The 19592-nt window shown below is 36.4% G+C and overlaps 1 protein-coding gene across 3 annotated transcripts in view; it reads right to left on the bottom strand.

Moving 5' to 3' along the window:
- LOC149577768 (HIT-type Zinc finger family protein) overlaps window positions 1-19262 on the bottom strand; it is a 66285-nt gene extending 47023 nt beyond the window's left edge. The window contains exons 1-3 of one of the 3 annotated variants that reach the window (XM_089825788.1): window positions 18777-19262; window positions 18389-18515; window positions 18091-18163 (exon numbers count right to left, since the gene is read on the bottom strand). In XM_089825788.1, coding sequence (XP_089681914.1) covers window positions 18091-18163; window positions 18389-18459 — 144 coding nt within the window. In that variant the 5' untranslated portion in view covers window positions 18460-18515; window positions 18777-19262. The remainder of the gene's footprint in view (window positions 1-18090; window positions 18164-18388; window positions 18516-18776) is intronic. The other 2 variants (XM_089825800.1, XM_089825792.1) reach the window with 2 other exon arrangements.
- Window positions 19263-19592: the final 330 nt, after the last annotated feature.

The following is a 19592-nucleotide window of genomic DNA, read 5'->3' as shown; positions in this document are numbered from 1 at the left end:
AACTCATCAAAAGCCACCTAAATACTCCAAAACTACAATAAAATGGTGAAGACTAGTATCGGTAACCCAAGCAAAGGCATCATTATTGATTCAAGAAAAAATAAGGCTTTGCAAGTGAAAAAAATGGCCACAAAGCAAGACAAAGGGAAAAACGCAGAAAATATCACACCTGCAAATGTCACATTTGAAAGTGTAGCAAGGAGTGAGTGTTGAACGTGGTGGGAGAATGCCGAGGAAAATCATGTACTCAAGGAGGCATTGCGAAAAGTTGAGGTAAATAACATATTTTTTATTTAAAAGAATTTGACCTTGTATTATGAACCATGGTTGTTGGATACAACAAGGAGGGGCATAAGTTTGTAATTCAATATTTTCATCAAAAGCCACCTAAATACTCCAAAACTACAATAAAATGGTGAAGACTAGTATCGGTAACCCAAGCAAAGGCATCATTATTGATTCAAGAAAAAATAAGGCTTTGCAAGTGAAAAAAATGGCCACAAAGCAAGACAAAGGGAAAAACGCAGAAAACATCACACCTGCAAATGTCACATTTGAAAGTGTAGCAAGGAGTGAGTGTTGAACGTGGTGGGAGAATGCCGAGGAAAATCATGTACTCAAGGAGGCATTGCGAAAAGTTGAGGTAGATAACATATTTTTTATTTAAAAGAATTTGACCTTGTATTATGAACCATGGTTGTTGGATACAACAAGGAGGGGCATAAGTTTGTAATTCAATATTTTCAGCAAACCCTCACTATCTCATATTCTCCAAAGGAGATAAATTAAGTACTTGGGGTTCCCAACAAAGGGCACAATGCAACAAAAAACCCAAAGATGACAATGGAACATAAGGAGAAATAGCTTCAATTGATGTGCAGGAATGATCTTTCAGTACAGGAATGGGACAACATTCTAAGTAAGAACAACAGTCGTGGGCTGAAGAAAATATTCATAGTCAATGATGAGTGGAGGTGCATTGTAGAACTAGTGAAGAGCAAACTCACTGGTGGGAGCCACACGTCTAATATTGCCATCTGGATGCTAGGCATAGTAAATGGACTTATGTGAAGGGTTTACAATTGGGCACAAGTTTTGTCAAAAAGGTTGAGGGAATTTTCGCATTTGAAACATAAAGCATTTTACATGCCATAGCATTGTTCCTGGAAGCAGTTCGAACGCAAGTAACCCTGGACCATAGGAGGACATTCCTGCCAACCAGCAAAGTGGAACCCTATAAACCAACAATGGCATATTGGTTTCATCTTGATATCTTTGGCATGGGATCTGAAGGAGAACCAAGGAAAAAGATAAGAGGGGAGTACAGGATCATCTTTTTCTAATGAATCAGGTAAAGAGGAATTTTGACTAAGCCATCTCAAGGGCACACCTAGTGAAGTCACATTCTTACCAATAGACGGAGGTCCATTACCACAAGCAATTCTAGAGTACGCAGAAATCCATGAGGCATCTGGAGACACCTAGTTGGGCCGTACAAAAAAGACAGTGGAGAAAATGCACGAGGAAGGCCATACAGTGCATTGTACAGAGGAGAGCCACTGTACGGAGGGAGACTGTACGGTTGGCCATTTTCAAGAAGTCCATACAAGGCAGGCTGGTACTAGTGAGGAGATGGTTAGTGTTGGTACCAACGGTGCCAGTCTGGAAGGGAATATGGAGGCTACAGAAGAAGTCTTTAAGCAACAAGTGTTCTTGAAGGGCACAGAAGAAGGGATGCAAGGAGCAGGTACAAAAGCAACAAGTGGACAACTACTTCCTCAATGGGATGTGAAACGCATTTCCATTCTACCCAACTTCGTTTCTCAGAGCCAGTTGCCTCACACTAAGATGATAGATCTTCGATGCCACAGGAAAGTTGCACATAGCGTTAGATTGGAGACAACAAAAGGCATCGAGGTGGCTAAACCAATTGCCCTATTGGTCCAATCTGTTGGCAAGAAGAAAGTAAAGGGCAAGAAACTCATGGAGGAAATAAGCACAAGTACACTAGAGAGAGGACACGTTGTTGGCCAAACCTGATAAATTGTTGGGAAAATTTGGAATGATACATCCCTCTTCATTAACCCCCTAGGAAATGGAGATAGAAGACCGAATGGAAACTCAAGAGCACTTAGAACCAGTAGAAGCAAGGATGGCAGCAGCACTTTCATTTGAGGCAAAAGCAGTAAAATTCCTCAAGCAGTTACAAGGCATGGAGCGGACCACCAAGGAGATCATAAACGAGGCTCAGGGGCAGAACTTAGAAGCCATCATCAAAGCAACAGAGTCACTAGTAGCATTTATGCAGAGGCACTGCTATATGAACTGTGATCTACTTATGCAAAGTGGAGTCGGGGGTGACCAGGCAACAGTAATATGGAAGATCAGGCATACTATACCCACTACACTTGAACAACCATCTCTCATGCAGTCATTGGCCCAGATGGAGGAGGCATTTTGAGGCACCTTCCTAGCACTGCAAAAAGAAAAGGACTTACCAAGGAGATTGGGCAAAGAGAAGTAGATAAGTCATAGGGAAGTAGAATGGCAGGCTGAGAAAGCCACTCTAGAGGCCAAATTGGTCGCAGCAAAAAAGGATAGAATGGACGTCTTATGCCTGCTTCAAGGACTTCGAGCTAAGCAAATAGTTGCAGAACGAGATTACAACGTATTCATAACTCGGAGTCCAATCCAAGGACGTCTTTCCACCCTACTTCGTTTTTGGTGGGGATAGATGTAGGACCCGTAATATAATATTGTAATTAAAGATAGTTTGGGGTTGGGTAGTTGTTAGCAAGGGGATGTGTCGGTCGGGTTTCCTAACCAACTGATCTCTATTTAAGAACATTGGAATATGAATAATGTATGGTTGATTTTTGGTAATAATAAAAGAACATTGGTTTCACTCGTACACATTGGTATGTATGATAGTCGTATTTTTTGTTTTGTTGATTTTTGTACACTTGTATGTATATTATATTATCTTGGTTGATATCCATTCTACACTCCCTTAGAAGTATATGATTTGCTAATTGACTCTTGGGCTCAAAGTCGCATTTATTTAAAAGTCTTCAAATTGGGTTTCATTGTTTAGTTCTAACAAACATAAGACAGAAATGCTCTTGAAAGATCATGGTTTGGTTTTCTTTTATTGTGCCATATGTCTAAAGATCATATTGAGTAAAAGGCTGGCATTCTTTTATTGATGCTCATTCAATTGTTATTTGGTTGACAGATTACACAATGTCCCGTGGGGGTTGGGTTGTGTTTGGAAATGGCAATTTGTAATGTTCCCTACTAGGAGGTTGCCGATTCTTAAAGGTTAAAAAACTTCACTATGCATTCAAATCAGATTAAACTGAGAAACAATTACTGATTCATAATACATACTTAAGCCCTAATTCTTATCCCATAATAAATAAACTTAAGGAGGATGGGGGCTTACTTTTCCTTAGGGCACTTGGAAACCAATCTACAAGTAGGCTCCCTCAAGGTTCACAGAACATTAGAATACCTATCTTGGGACTTCTCCCTCAAGGATTTGTGATATATGTCCTTACCCCATATTGGTAGTTTCCTTTTAAATTGTGAGGTACTACTCCATCTCTCCATGACAAAACCAACCTATCCTTGTTACGGTATTAGTGAGTAATTAAGGAATAGGTTTATGTATATATATTATTATTATTGTACCATGAATATATGTATATAACATTACTAATATATATATATATATATATATATATATATATATATATATATATATATTCTTTTTCATCCTGTCCTTGGGATGAGTACCCAATTATATATCTATGATTCTTGCTATCAGTAAGAAATAATAAATTGCTTGATTCTTTCAATCATCCATTCTATATTGATCTTTTGAATGTTGCAATTAATGGATTTGATATCCAATATATATCTTAGAAATGGATGGGACACCTCCAAGAGATATGTTTGCTATCCCTTCTTGCTAATTGGTACGTTACATCCTAGATTCCAATTAGTTACTTTAAGATATAACTTGTAATGTTGCTATTAACAACTCCTCAGATTTATGCAAATCAACTATTATACCATGCACACCTATATACAACTCTTGATTCATTGACTAACAAATCAAATGTCACTTAGTTACTATTATCTTGTTGGCGATGGCATTGATAGTTTTACATCTTGCCTTCTATATTAATGTTAACCAAAGTTCTACCAATCTGCAATTATGTTAATCACTGCATATGACTTGGCAGATGTGTCTTACGTGCCATATTAAGATCACACTCTTTCAATCTTCAATCATGCTTCAGACTTCATAACCTTAGATTGCTATTTTCCAATTTGTCTTCGTCTATTACTAGCATGAGTGCCATCTTGAAAACAATCACTCCATCCTTAACTTCTTCCTTGTCTTACTGCTGACTCAGACAAATTCACTTATCATGTGTCTACCAAAATCGACTAAGAAAGAAGTCAACCACCCTTTTGTGTCTTCAACATGAAATAAGAGGAATTGCTGTGCAACATAGTCACTGCATGTAATGTCATTAATACGTTGCTGATTTGCCTAGTATTAACCAAATAACTAATGCTTGTTATCATGTTGGCTAATCATATGCTTCAGACACAATACAAGTGAGTGTTCAAAAAACAGTCTGCCCTTTGCCAAAATGGCCTACATGATGTCAGTAAGAATATACGAATAGAGGTCTATGACCTACTTGCTTGTCTGCTCAATGCTAAGCCTATCATTGACAACCATCTAGCTTCTTCAGGAATGATCTTAAGTTTTATTATCTCAATTTTGTCTCTTCAGAGACTTCAAAAAATTGAGATACTTAAATTGTCTTGTATTTCTATATTATTAACTGTTACTATCTATTTTTATATTTTAATTTTATCATTATCATTTGGACATTACATATTATGCCAGTTAAAATTGTTTCTAACTGCTTTTAACTACAACTGATAAAGTCATATTTAATCATTGTGCAGGCTCATTGAAAGATGGTGTGAGGAGTGTATGAGAATCTTTGAACAAAGGTGTATTACGTAGTTGAGAGCTAGAGAGGAGAGTTGTAAATATGCATCATTGTTAAAGAGCTTTAAGTTTGATGTGAAATGAGAAGTGAACAAGGAATATATTGACTGAGATTGTGAAAGCAAGGTGTGAGTGTGCCATTGAGGAAGAGAGAATATATATCCAGGATGAAAGAGTGAAATGTTCTTTGATGGTATAGACAGCTTGGAATGGAAGATGAACAAGTATGTTATGATTTGGACAATCGGGCATAAAAGTATATTGTGATTCTTTTAAATGAGTTAATACTGGGGTTTTAAAATAATGTTGTGTAACAAGATGAACAAGATTAAAAATCAGTTTTAAAATAGCAGAAATATCAAAATTCTTGATAAGTCCGTTCAGAAGTTTGTAGAGAAAAGTGTCCTGAAGTGTTGTTATTACATCTGCTCTAGAAGTCTATTTGCAGATTAAAATAGTTTAACAGTTCGTAATATGCAGGTTACAGAAGTTCTATTTGAAGAATTCTAATGATTGGAATCCTGGACATAATATCTGAAAGTTGTCTATACTCTAAATGTAACAGTTTGTGTGTATATTTTTTTATATTGTAAAGGTGCTAAGTTAGTGTTTTCTGAATACAGAGTGGGTGCTCAGATCAGGAAGAATTGCTGATACTAAGTGGGTGCCCGGGTCAGAAAGAATTGGTGCTCCTGGAACAGGGGTTTGGTGACTCCTTAGGATTGGGTGTCCTTAGAAATTGTAATTGAATGATTCGTAAAGCTGGATTAGGACAATAGATCCTAGCAGCATTTCCCGCTGTTGTATTTTCCATCCTCAATTTCCATGTAAATCTTGTGTATGTGTTCTTGTGTGGTTGCATCTCTTTTGGTTTCAGTTTCAATTACTTTCATATTTTAGTTTGTAAGTTTGATAAGTTTTATTAGAAGTTAAATTTGATTAAAGATCAAAGGGTTATATCTACTACCAATTCACCACACACCCCTCCCGCTCCCCCTGCCGCTCTCTATGTAGAAGAATTGTGTTCAACAAGAAATAGCTCAGAAAAGATACAGTGAGACACTAGAGTTAAAGAAGTTGCATTGAGGGTATGATAATAACATTCGGGGATGCATCCCAGAAGAAGAGTTTGCAACAGCAGCAAGAAGAAGAGTGAGAAGCTGAGGAAAGGGTGATCATAAGAATGAAAAAAGTGTAACAAAGAAAAAAGTGCCTGCAAGTCAAAGAGGAGTGACAAGGAGCAAGAAGAGGAGGAAAAAATTTCACCTTGTTGAAGAGATTTTTCAAGCAAAAGGTAGGGTTTCTAACTGATTTTTTATATTATTTTCTGATTTTCAAATGGATATTCATTGTTTTAGTTTTACATTTCTCGTTGTTTCATTTTGTTACAGCTATTCCATTTTTAGATTGAAGTAGATTATGTTATTTTATTTTCTAAATTCTTGTTTAATTTTAAATTTTAAAAATTGAAGTATGGGCATAGGCCTCAGCACCTTCATTCACTTATAGTGTTATGGCTGAAACCCAATTGAGCAAGAGGAAATGCAAGGTGCAAACTAGAAGTAACCCCATAACAGATTTATTTAATGTGCAAAAAAAAGGGCTGATAGAGGAATCCTTTGGCAGATTCTTTTTTTCCAATGCCATAACACTTCATGTAGCTCAATCTCCTTCTTATTATGTCATAGGCGTTTCTCATATGAAAGAGACCAAGCTAGAAATTTGAACCAACGGCACAATCTTTTTAATAGCCCTTGGATGACCATCAGATGGATCGTCACCGTTCAGGTTTATTTTCCATATCCACTGCAGCGCACAAAGACTTCATTTTTACTGGGACCCATTTTGCACCTCACACGTTTTTGTTTCTTGTTGCTCAATGTGCGACTTGTCTATTCTGCTGTAAAATACTCATAATTGAATTGCTCATTATTTAATTGCAACACCATTGCTTTTCGCCCACAGCTCATTTCAGACACATTCCACATTTCCGGTAAGTCAGTAATGATGCCACTTTTTGAGTTTGAATAATTTACAATTACCTGTCTCTCACCAACTTCTATCTGATATGTTGTGGGTGATTTTGTACAGAACAAAGGAGGAAGCCAATTCGGGAGGAATGGAGGAAAGTTAATCCAATGCTGTGGTGATCAAAACGGAAATTTGCCGCTTCAGTGGCCCAAAGATTTCAGTAGGAACTACATGTGAAGGAGGAGCAACACCATGTAAGATATGCGCATTGATTATTCGATAAGATGCTTATTTCTTGACTGAGAAATCTACAAAACATTGAATCCCAGTCATGACCATTTTGAGCTCGACGTGCTTGACAAAATGTCAATGGAAGAGTGCAACTAGCTAGCCCAGGAAAGGGACTTTGTAATAATTTAACAACGCCTCTGAATAGCGCTATATCACTCGTCCCAAGGAGAAACAACACCCAATAAAGAAGTACACACTCCATGAGAGTCACAACCATCACCTATTACTTACGGTGTGTGAATTCTTCCTCCTCACACATGTCACTGAAACAAATCTCCCTCATTCTCATGACATGATAATAGATGTGATGGTGTTCAGTTACATATAAACAATTTGATAATATGTCACAAACAAAACAAAAATTATTGTTATTGAATGTGCAAGAGTCCTCGAATGACAGTTTGATAAAGCACAGAGAAATATACTTATGCCAACCTTCCTGTTTGTCAGATTTGAATTAATTGTTATAACTAAGGTAATGGCTAAGTGCATACTTTTTATATCATCCGATGTTAGAGGAAAGTGTTGTCCTTTCAGATTCACAGGTTTTCCTGTTTCCCAATTCGAAGTGTAAGAGGTACTTCCATTACCATCTGAAGCCATCGAAGTTTCAACATGGACTGCAATGTATCGAAAGCAGCATAAGAAGGATATTAATGCTAAGCAAGTCCATTTTTGGTGCTTCTTTGGAAGTTATCCAGAAGAAATAATATTACAAAACAGAAGTTGGAGCAGCTGCCCACGAGGCTTCTTTGAGAGAAATTAAAGAAAGAATTAAAAAGAACAAAGATGAGATGAAAGACAAGAAGGCAGACACTAATTCAAAGTCTCAAAAAACCAAGCTGCCTAAGGCTGCAATGCCTAAAGGTCCCAAGCTTGGGGGTGGAGGCAGAAAGCGGTGAAGAGAAAGTTGTTCCTCCTAGGTTTTTCTGAGTAGTAATTGAAGCCACTGTAGTCTTGTTAGTAGTTTTAAATGATTCTGGGGATTTATTTTGGAAGTTGTGATTTAACAAGTATTGTCTCATTAGTGTTATTGCATGATAAATAATTTTTTGTAGTAATTTATATTTCATATACCGTTGATTTGCACTCCTTTTAAGAAGTGTGGGATTGGGACTATGGGCATTCAAGGAAATCAATTATGGCCTCACCAATTTCTTTTCTTCATTCTTTCTAGGTTCCATTCACCAATGCCTCTTAATATAAGAGAGGCCAGCTACTATGATGATCTACTTGGGTTTCTAAGGAAAGATGAATATAAGGAAAAGATGAAAATGACCCTCTCATACAAGGTTAAATGAATGCGACTTTCTATTCTTCATTTTCACCAATAATTGAGGGGAAAGAGAGGACTTTGCTAATAATACGAGAGGTGAGGGAGAGCCAACCAATAATATGAGAGGTGGGGAGAAGACTTTTTTGATAATTTGAGAGGGACTTCATCAATAATTTCAAAGAAGGGAGAGGCTACTTTCAAGGGGATGAAGGATTGGTGGAGACATAGCTAAATGTTATATTGAGAGATATGAGATTACCAATCTATTAGTAATTTGAGGTTTTCTAATCTTCTAATCCGATATTTCCATTTAGCAGCTGCACAGGATTACATTCCTCTTTCTTATTGCCTTCAATTTTTCAATTTACTATTTTAATGACTTTTAAATATCAATTAGACTTTAACACGTTTCATTTTTAAAATTTAGTTTATGAACATATAATTATTGAAACTAAATATGAAAACTACCACACAAATATTTAGTGGCACCTTTTCAATTGACAACAAGCTGCCATGTGAGGAACTCGCATACACTGTCATGTGATGTACACTGGCTTAGTAGAAACTTCATAATGTCATGTTACGCCCACAAGTTTACAGTGGAAATTTTGACATCTCTCTTTCCAAATCTGGCAGAAACAAACGTTAAAAATATTATTGAGGAACAGAGATAGAGGAAGAGATCGGGGAAAAAATATGGAAATTTCGAGCTTTTAAGGTATAAGAAGGGGGCGTGGAGACAAGTGGATGGATAAAGAGAGAGATGTGTCTAGATGAATATAGAGTGAGAGAATGGGAGAAAAATAGATGAAGATAAATCAAGTGGTAAATTTAGGAAAAGATATACAAGATACAAAGGGATGCATAGAGAGGGAGAGATAAAGAGAAAGAGATATAAAGAAATATAGATGATGAGATGCATTAATAGAGAGCTAAGGAGATATTGAGAGGATGAGAGGGAGCACAAACAAAGGGACAAGTACTTAAAGGAGCTTCCGTAATTCTATGGTGTACCCATTGCACACCAAGGTGCGATTGCTAGTAAGTAGATGATGCCAATGGTGGTGAAAGGGGGAGGACCATCATTTGTGCCACGAAGTAAGAACAAATTGAGGACCACAATCTTGGATAAAGAGTATGCCAAGATTAGAAGAGCGATGGAGACCATGAGGGCATGTTCAAAGGAATCTGGATGCAGCATTATCATGGATGGGTGGACAGACATTGGCACTGTCCATTCATCAATATCATTGTTATATGCTCAATGGGCCCATTCTTCCTCAAGGCGATTGATTGTTCAGGGCATCAAAAAGATGTTGATTTTCAATTTGACATCCTTCAAACATCTATTGAGGAGATTAGGCTACAAAATGTGGTACAAGTAGTGACAGATGCAGCACATGTGGACAGTTGCAAGGAGGCTTATTGAGGCAAGATATAGACATATTTGGTGGACTCCATGTTGTGCGCATGCCATGGACAAAGCACTCAAACATGGAAAAGATTGATTAAATTTAGAGAGTGGTCATCAATGTTAGATATGTGCAGAGGTCTATCGGCAATAACCACATTTCACGTGCACTCTTGAGGAGCTTCGCCAAGGAGTACTTGAACCTAGTTGAGACCACATATGCATCCTATTTCATTCTTTTGGAGAGAATGTTTGAGTTCCAAGAGCCATTGAAACTCATGGTTATAACGAATGAATAGAATCGGTGGGATGGGTCCAAGATAGAGCAAGGGAGGAGGGTAAAGGAGATAGTGAAGAGTGGTGTATTTTGGAGTGATGCAAAATACACAGTCTTTATCATCAATCCAATTTTCTAGGTTATCAAATATGGGGATGGGAATGCACCTAGCCATGGGTAGATGAGAAATGTTGTGCAAGGAAGGGACCCCAATTTAGCATTCTACATTGGACACATTCGGCCCATTAATCAACACAGATGGGGCACCCTAAAAACTCCTTTATACATGGCTACTTATGCATTGAATTTGAAGTGGTACATGCCTAAGCCTAGTAGAGTTAAACCAATTTAGGATGATGAGGTGATTCATATCATGCTATTTAGCGTAATCATCTTTATGTCATATATCTTTTCATAACTACCATCTTCTATTTGCCAATAATTTGAAGTTTTTATTTTTTTATTTTTTTATTTTTTCAGGTGAAGGATGGGTTCTTCAGGCACATTGATAGGATGTATGGCTCTGAAATTGCTGGGAAGGTTTGCACTAAGTGGACCAAACTTGCTATTCTTAGGTTTGCAAAGGCGGGCATAAAAACTATGGCACAGGAGGATCTGGATTTGTGGTGGACTTGTCATGGACCAAAATCAACAACTACTACACTAGCCATTTGTTTGTCTAAGGTTGCTAGTTCTTTAGCTTCAGGGAGGAACTGGTCTACATATAGCTTCATTCGCTCTCTGAAGAGGAACAAACTTATCTCTCAAAAAGCAAAGACACTAGAGGTTGTAAATAGTATCTTGTGTATCATTAACTGCAAGACACATGTATACAAGGAGAGCCTAACAACACAATGGGATGTAGAGCCAAAGGAGCCATCACAAATTGGTGAGGACAAAGATGCTTTAGATGCAGGGCTGATTGATGTTTCTTTCGTTGTTGTTGACCTTGCAGAGTCTAATAGTTCTGATGATGACAAGATTGCCGACCTCCCAAGGGATGATTAGAGGCCTCCTTCGCTACATTTTAGCATTTTGATTTTGTAGTTTGTACTTGTTTTGATATCATGTCCTAGGAAAACCCTCCAACTTGAGGAAAAAACTCAACCACACTAAAAGAATATCTCTTTTATTAAAATTATAAAATTTCCAAGTACAATACTTTCAACTTGATACAATTGCTCATCACCCAAAGCAAACATACATTGAATTAAGAAACCGTTCATATCATAATTGAAGGTCTCTTCATTTGTCAATTATGAGTCTCTTAATATTCCCAAATGCATGTCTCTTTGTATGTCACATGACTCTTCATATGATAAAATGTTAAATATTTAGAGTGACACACCTAGTTCAGCTTGGATGCCATGTCATGCTCACTTGGGCATATCATCATAAATCTTTCTCAATTTCAACAAATAGTAATATCACAGTAAAGTTCTCTATCACAACTATAATCTTCTACACTCCCTCTTAGCAAGAAAGAGATCTTTAGTATGGCAAGCACACATAGCACGAAGAAACAAGACAAACACGCAATGATGCAATCACCAACAAGGTTCACCCTTACACACGATCCATCGGGGAACAACCGAACGGATGAATGAATACAACTAAGCACCCATCATAAAGACTAGCACAGATCAGTGACCCACCCATCCAGTCCAACGAATGTCAAGGACCTATACAATCCAATGCATGTATCCATCCAATTTGAATGACTAGGAACTCTCCTATACCTCGATCCGAGACCAATGCCAACTGTAACACATCACCTATAGTAGTGAAGCAATCAAACGCCCATCCAATAGCCTATATCGCAATCAGCGATCTCTATCATAGTTATAATCTTCAACACCCCCTAATAGCAAGAGAGAGATGTTTAGCATGGAAGGCACACATAGCTGAAACCAAAACTGCAAATAACAAATTCTTATCACAAATTATCTCAATAAAACATTGTTATCTCAACATAACATTATTCACCATAGCTACTTCATAAAAGCATAAGATTAAGGTCATGGAATCATACACATGACTTCCACCATGCCTACTCGCAGAGGATGGAACAAGGGATTTCATCTCAAACTTCTCCCAGGAAGAATGCATTCCCACCATGCCTACTCACAAAGGGTGGATCGAGGGCTTTCACCTCAAATTACCCATAAAGAAGAATGTATTTCCACCATGCTTGATCACATAGTGTGGATCAAGAGCGTTCACCTCAAACTTCTCCCACAGAATAATGTATTTCCACCATGCCTACTCACAAAGAGTGGATACACAATACCTACATGCAGAGTGTGGAACAAGGGATTTCACCTAGAACTTCTCTCGCAGAGAACTCATTAGCAACATGTATAACAATAGTTGAGATTCTCTCTAAACAGAGACTCCCTCTCAACAGAGACTACTTTGATCACCACAATAAGATAGTTGATTCCAATTTAACCAAGAAGGGAGCTTTAGCAATGACATTCTCCCTCTATCAGAAAAACCCCTCTAAAGCTGGATAGTCTCCCTAGATATCATTTCGTTCTCTTTAATGAAGATATGTATCATCAATTCAGTTCTATACTGCAAGCAATGTCCACGTGTTCATTTCTACAATCTATATAATCTCTCATCATCTTATTGCTTCTTGATCCATCCTGTAACCAAGAGAGATTAATAATGACTCATAAAATCAACCTATCATAAAGAGAAATATAGAGATCAATGCTAAAGGCATACACTATTCCCAGTGATATAATAGAAATTCATGATTAATATTCAAAATATAATCATAGAATACTTATCTCTTTGTAGTCTAATCTTAGCACGCACACAAATATGAATAAACACACATTGATCTTCTTCAACAAAATTGAACAATAAACGCAGACCAGCATTCATATGATAATCATATAACTTGTTGAACTGAATGCATTACTCATGGGGTAACCATAAAAGAACATGAGAACCAACAATTGAAACAAGCATCTTCCAAAAATACCAGAATAACCTGTCAATTCAACCACCGGCTTAATTGGGAGTGAGAGGAACCTTACAGAAATACCACCTAAGGTCATCCCCATCTGAAGGACTCTTGGTTCGTGCCAAATACTTATGTCACACTTTTCTCTACTTGATTATATCTTCCAACCTTGCAATATTTGATGGCGTCTTCTTTAAAACATCCACAAAAGAAAGAACCTCGACTATCGTTTTCTCACCTAAGCTCAATGCTACTAATTTTATCAATCTAGTGCCATTGAAAAACTTGAATCCCTTAGTTGATGCATATGATCCAGGCATGTCTTCCCTAGTTTCACCTCAATAAAGCATTGCACAAATCCATGCCCAAAATCACAAATAGATCTAGTATTTGATGGCAAACTCTTATGATATTTTATCCGTAAATGCTTTGGATTCTCATCGGCTTTCAAATTTTTTGAAGAAATTTCAGCCATTAATGTTTATATAGGCAACTCCCTCTACTTTTGGAAGAATATCTTATGCAAATTAGGTGCTTATACAAAAAGACTGCTAGAAAATATATAATAATATGACTTCTATGACCAGAACTTATTGCAAGATATTGATCAATCCTGTTAGCATTACCTAGACACCAAAAATAAAACTTTCAACAAATAACCACGACCACTTGAATATTTAGAAGAGCGCAATAGAGATCAATGCTAAAGGCATACACTATTCCTAGTGATATAATAGAAATTCATGATTAATATTCAAAATATAATCATAGAATACTCATCTCTTTGTAGTCTAATCTTAGCACGCACACAAATATGAATAAATACACATTGATCTTCTTTAACAAAATTGAACAATAAACGCAGACCAGCATTCATATGATAATCATATAACTTGTTGAACTGAATGCATTACTAATGGGGTAACCATGAAAGAACATGAGAACCAACAATTGAAACGAACATCTTCCAAAAATACCAAAATAACCTGTCAGTTCAACCACCGGCTTGATTGGGAGTGAGAGGAACCTTGCAGAAATACCACCTGAGGTCATCCCCATCTGAAGGACTCTTGGTTCATGCCAAATACTTATGTCACACTTTTCTCTACTTGATTACATCTTCCAACCTCGCAATATTTGATGGCGTGTTCTTTAAAGCATCCACAGGAGAAAGAACCTCGACAGTCGTTTTCTCACCTGAGCTCAATGCTACTAATTTTATCAATCTAGTGCCATTAAAAAACTTGAATCCCTTAGTTGATGCATATGATCCAGGCATGTCTTCCCTAGTTTCACCTCAATAAAGCATTGCACAAATCCATGCCCAAAATTACAAATAGATCTAGTATTTCATGGCAAACTCTTATGATATTTTATCCATAAATGCTTTGGATTCTCATCGGCTTTCAAATTTTTTGAAGAAATTTCAGCCATTAATGTTTATATAGGCAACTCCCTCTGCTTTTGGAAGAATATCTGATGCAAATTAGGTGCTTAAACAGAAAGACTGCTAGAAAATATATAATAATATGACTTCTATGACCAGAACTTATTGCAAGATATTGATCAATCCTGTTAGCATTACCTAGACACCAAAACTAAAACTTTCAACAAATAACCACGACCACTTGAATATTTAGAAGAGCACAAGAACTTGCAGAGCACAATCAATAATCATTAGACAACTTCAAAACCTTCACAAGGAAATCTCTAATTATCATCATAGATCACAAGAATAGACCTCCGATAAAATAAACTATTACACACACGCAACGTGTCGTTCAGAATTGATTCACTAATATAATCCTTCTGGTGAAGGTTGATGCATAATCTTTCATATGACTTGTCATTACTAGGAATGATCTTGTCACTTCAAATATCTTAACGACTCGTTGTATACAAATGGTAAATTAACACATATGCATAAGGAGAACCAACAAAAGAATATCCGGAAGAGCCACAATAATAAATAAATATGACAAGGAGCCACATAAGCTCTGAACAAGGAAGTTGACTCAGCAAATATGTGAATTGACCAGCACTTAAACATAGATCAAGCAAACTTGATATGAAACTTAGAATGAAAGGTTGAACGGCAACAAGATCATAAACACAAACTCCATATATAATGTTGAGCATAAGAATGATAATACACTCTTTAAATAAAGATGGGAGCAACCAAAATACAGCCAATGAATCAGCAGATACAAGAGGAATAAAAAATTATTGAGCTGATAAATAATAAGATCTGTCTCACAGCTATACCACTCTTCAACACTTCTTCATTGTTGTTATCTAACCTGGCTTTGACACCATGTTAAAATTTTGCCCAGAAATAAAGATGAACAGCAAGAGACACAAGATGAATAAAAAGGGCATATAAAGAGACCACAATTTATCCTATGAAAACCCCCCAGCTTTAGGAAAAAACACAACCACATCAGAAAAATATCTCTTTTATTAAAATAATAAAATGTCCAAGTGCAATGTTTTCTACTTGATATAATTGCTTATCACATAAAACAAGCATATACTGAATTGAGAGAATCTACATATCATAACTAAAGGTCTCTTTATCTGCCAATTAGGAGTCTCTTCATATTCCTAAAACCATGTCGCATGACTCTTCATACAATCAAATGTCAGATATTTAGAGTGAGAAACCTAGTACACCTTGGATGCCATGTCATGCTCACTTGGAAATATCATCATAAATCTTTTCTCTATTTCAACATATAGTAATCTCACATGTAAAGATCTCTATAGCAGGTATAACTTTCAACATTATATAGAACTCTTCCATTTGCTGATTTGACTATGTATAATTTTATTGTTTAATGTTCAATGCAATGTTCAAGTATTTAGTAATTCTAATTTAATATTTTACTGTTTTAACTTTTACATTTTCATGTCTTATATTGTTATACATCTTTTCATAACTAACATTTTAAGTACCAAAATAGAAGTCACTGGATAGCAAATTACCATGAGCAAGAAGTCACTTCACCTGATGGGGTTTTACACAGCACCAACACAAAATAGAATCCAACAAGTGTATCTTACTCTCTCTTGAACAAGGAAATCTTAGGTGCTATGAATGTGAAACGTGATCAAATGATATGATAGTTGGATTTACAAGGGATCTTACACAAATGTTCCTAGAATGTGGGGGCAGGCTATTCTTTCTCTCTCACTCTATGCTTCCACTAGAAGACAAAATTACACATTTCACAAATAGAGTAAGACAAAATAGTGGGCACTGGTAATATTATTTGACTTTTCAACATTAAATACAATTTGATTTTGGAATATCCCGTTCCTTTCACAATAAAATACATATTCAAATATTCCTCTTACGAATTCTGCATTCTATGATGTTCTTCAGGTTCTCTTTAATTTCCAGAGTACTGAAGTTGTCTCCTCGTGTTTGTATTACATCCTATAGTGGGTGGGAATGCTGACATGCCCTTGCATTCATGCTCTATTTGAATGACCTTATAGCTTCCTTTATTTGGCAAATTTCCTGTGCTATTTCTCTGATCGACCTATTTCATAACTTGAAAGACTCTGAAATTAAGAAAGTTCTTTTTGTTTTCAGCATAGCAGGAATTTGACTCTATGATTGCACAATCTATCTCCTTTGAGTTGACATTCTCATATATCCATCCTGATTCCTTCGCACCCAATATACTCCAAAATTGTGTCAACACTCGAATCCAATCTCCTTGTATTCAATAGATTCTCCAATTATGAGTCCAAAGTCTACTTCTAGAAGCAGTGCCACTTTTTGCTCCTCCTGAAATAACCATGCTTCAAGTTGATTGCATCTTCAATTCTTATTTCCTTGGATGGATCTTTAATGGCACATTATGTTGCATAGTCTCCATCGGAACTTTTTTAATCCTAGACTCCCTCCAGATGTAACCTAATTGACTTGGTGTTCTTAACTACGGTTATTTTCTCACAACGTATTACCCTTGGAGCTCTTAAGTATAGAAGATGAGAATAAACTCATGTAACTGCCCTCATGGTCATTCTTACACAAATGACATAACTATACTTCCCCTGGAAAAAAAATCATCTTTGTGTATCCATGTTTTCAATTTGTAAGAGCCTTTTTTTGGGGAATAAATGGGGCTCTTGCATAGTCATAAAAAGATCAAAGAGGCATTCAAATGGGTTACTTGAACTCACAATTCCTACAACAGTCTCACTCCCAATAGTACCTCTATGAATATTTTTTTTTTTGTTTCAACAATTTCACTCTCAATACCCTCGCCGCTGCTCTTCTTCTGTTGAGAATTCAAAAGATAGGTGTAAATGCAAACATAAAACAAAAAACCCTCCATCACTTTGAGCAAATGGGTGATGGATATTATATTTACCTCAAATTATATGGATTTGATGCTCTATTGCCTTCTACCGAGTCTTGTTCTCCTCTTCACACTGTTGCAATTTCTCTTCCTCTTCTTCTTTACAAAATTGGAAAATGTCAAAAATGAGGTTGGCTTTTTCATTTTAATTGTTTTTGCATTTGTTTTGGGCTTAAGGTTGACTTGAAGGGGTGTGGAGGTCCTTGCGCCAGCCACGTCCCTTTTTATGCTTTCGTTCATGTATAAAAGTCCTAGGCCATTTCATAAATATTTTTTCAAATCATGTAGCGATGGGCTGAGGTAAGGGATGTTTCCCACACAGCCCCAAAACGTTCCCTTTGGGGGATTGGAGTTATGTTTTGTAAGGGGCACAATACTTGGGAGCTTAGACAGTTTCCATCATAGACAGAAATCATGGAGTTACTTTTCATTCAATCAAACGTGAAATCTCCAGCATAGATCATGTAGAAGGATACCTTGTAGCATGCAATTGAACAGTAACGAACATTGCAGCGAGGACAGGTATACTGCGAAAATTGTTTTTGACATCTGCAGAGGAAAAGTGGATTAAAGATGTTATTCTTCTTGAAAGTAGATACGACATATAAACACGACTTCGCGTGTTACTACTTAGCATTGGTTTCCTGATGATTTCTTAGCGGTAAATAGGTATTTTTCCAGGCAATGCAAGTCATATTAGTATAGTTTTCTGATGATTTCTTAGAAGATAAAACAACCCCGTGTAAGCTGAAAGATAAAGAAAACACAACATACACTCGACAAATCAGTCTTTGTTCAGGCAATCCAAGTGATGATGTCGATCCTGTTGTCTTCAGTTCAGCCATACTGCCAAACTAGAAAGTACAAAGTTGCCTCCCTTTGTATTTGTGTGTGCACCCACCTGCAAAAAATTTAGTAGACTTTTAGAACACAAATTTTACCAGCATCCCATTTTGAAATTTTAGGGAGTAAATGTGATGTTCCCAAAGATATCTAACACTAAAAAATTCCTCTTCCGTCAACCAATTTTGTTAGATAATGAATTTCGTGTTTCCGTTTAGTCTTGCTATGAATGTTACTGACTGGAATGAAATCTAAATGCTTCAAGATTCTCAGATGCAATTATATCTGATCAATATTATGCTAGGTAAAAGCAGCGTACAGAATTAAGGAGAGTAATTAGTGATCTTTTCTGGAGTATAATAGCAACCAGTAGTACTCTTCTGAAGCTCTAAACAAATACAATCGAGGGCAATGACTTCCAACAGCTCCCTCAGAATTACTGCTGATCAAAAACCCTTCTGGACTTTGTCGTCTTCATTCACTAGCTCTGTTCGCTACAAACCCTCTGCCATAATCATTCTGGGTATGTATTTAACCATCTATTGTATGTATCCACTGCTGAGTACTTTGCTCTATGTCCTATCGTGTATTCTACTCTGGATGGTACCACTGCCGAATATCCTCCTTAATCCAAATATCTCGTTGTCGGTTCAACTTCTGAAACCGTCAGGGCACCTTTTATAGCTTACATTACCTCCACAGACATGCAGGATTGGAGTTTTATGTTCCCTTCTCGATGCCTCCTGCCGTTTCTGCTCTTCTTATACCCACGACACGAAGAGCACCCTTCCCGCATCTATGGTTTAGTTGAATATTTGGATTTATAATATATATATCTTTGATGTATGTTAAATTATATATTTATAATATATATTTCAGATTTTATAATTATTATATTTGATATATTGAGTTTCTCTATACTTTTTATATGTTTCTTTATACTTTTTATATGTTTCTTTAAAATATATTATCATTATATAATAATATATTAGTATTATGTTATTAGTTGATGTCTTCTAAGGCAAGGATTAATGTTTTGAGATGACTTTTTAATAATAGATTTAGCTTTAGGAATTGTGAAAAAATTATAACATATTTCCACTACATTATGGTCATCTTATTATTGTTAATTAAA

Source organism: Cupressus sempervirens, chromosome 1 (genome assembly GCF_028749045.1).
Source record: "Cupressus sempervirens isolate cs-2001-9-10 chromosome 1, ASM2874904v1, whole genome shotgun sequence".
NCBI classification, from domain to species: domain Eukaryota; kingdom Viridiplantae; phylum Streptophyta; class Pinopsida; order Cupressales; family Cupressaceae; genus Cupressus; species Cupressus sempervirens.
Note: the sequence above shows the minus strand (reverse complement) of the source record. Positions and strands in the feature narration are given on the sequence as shown.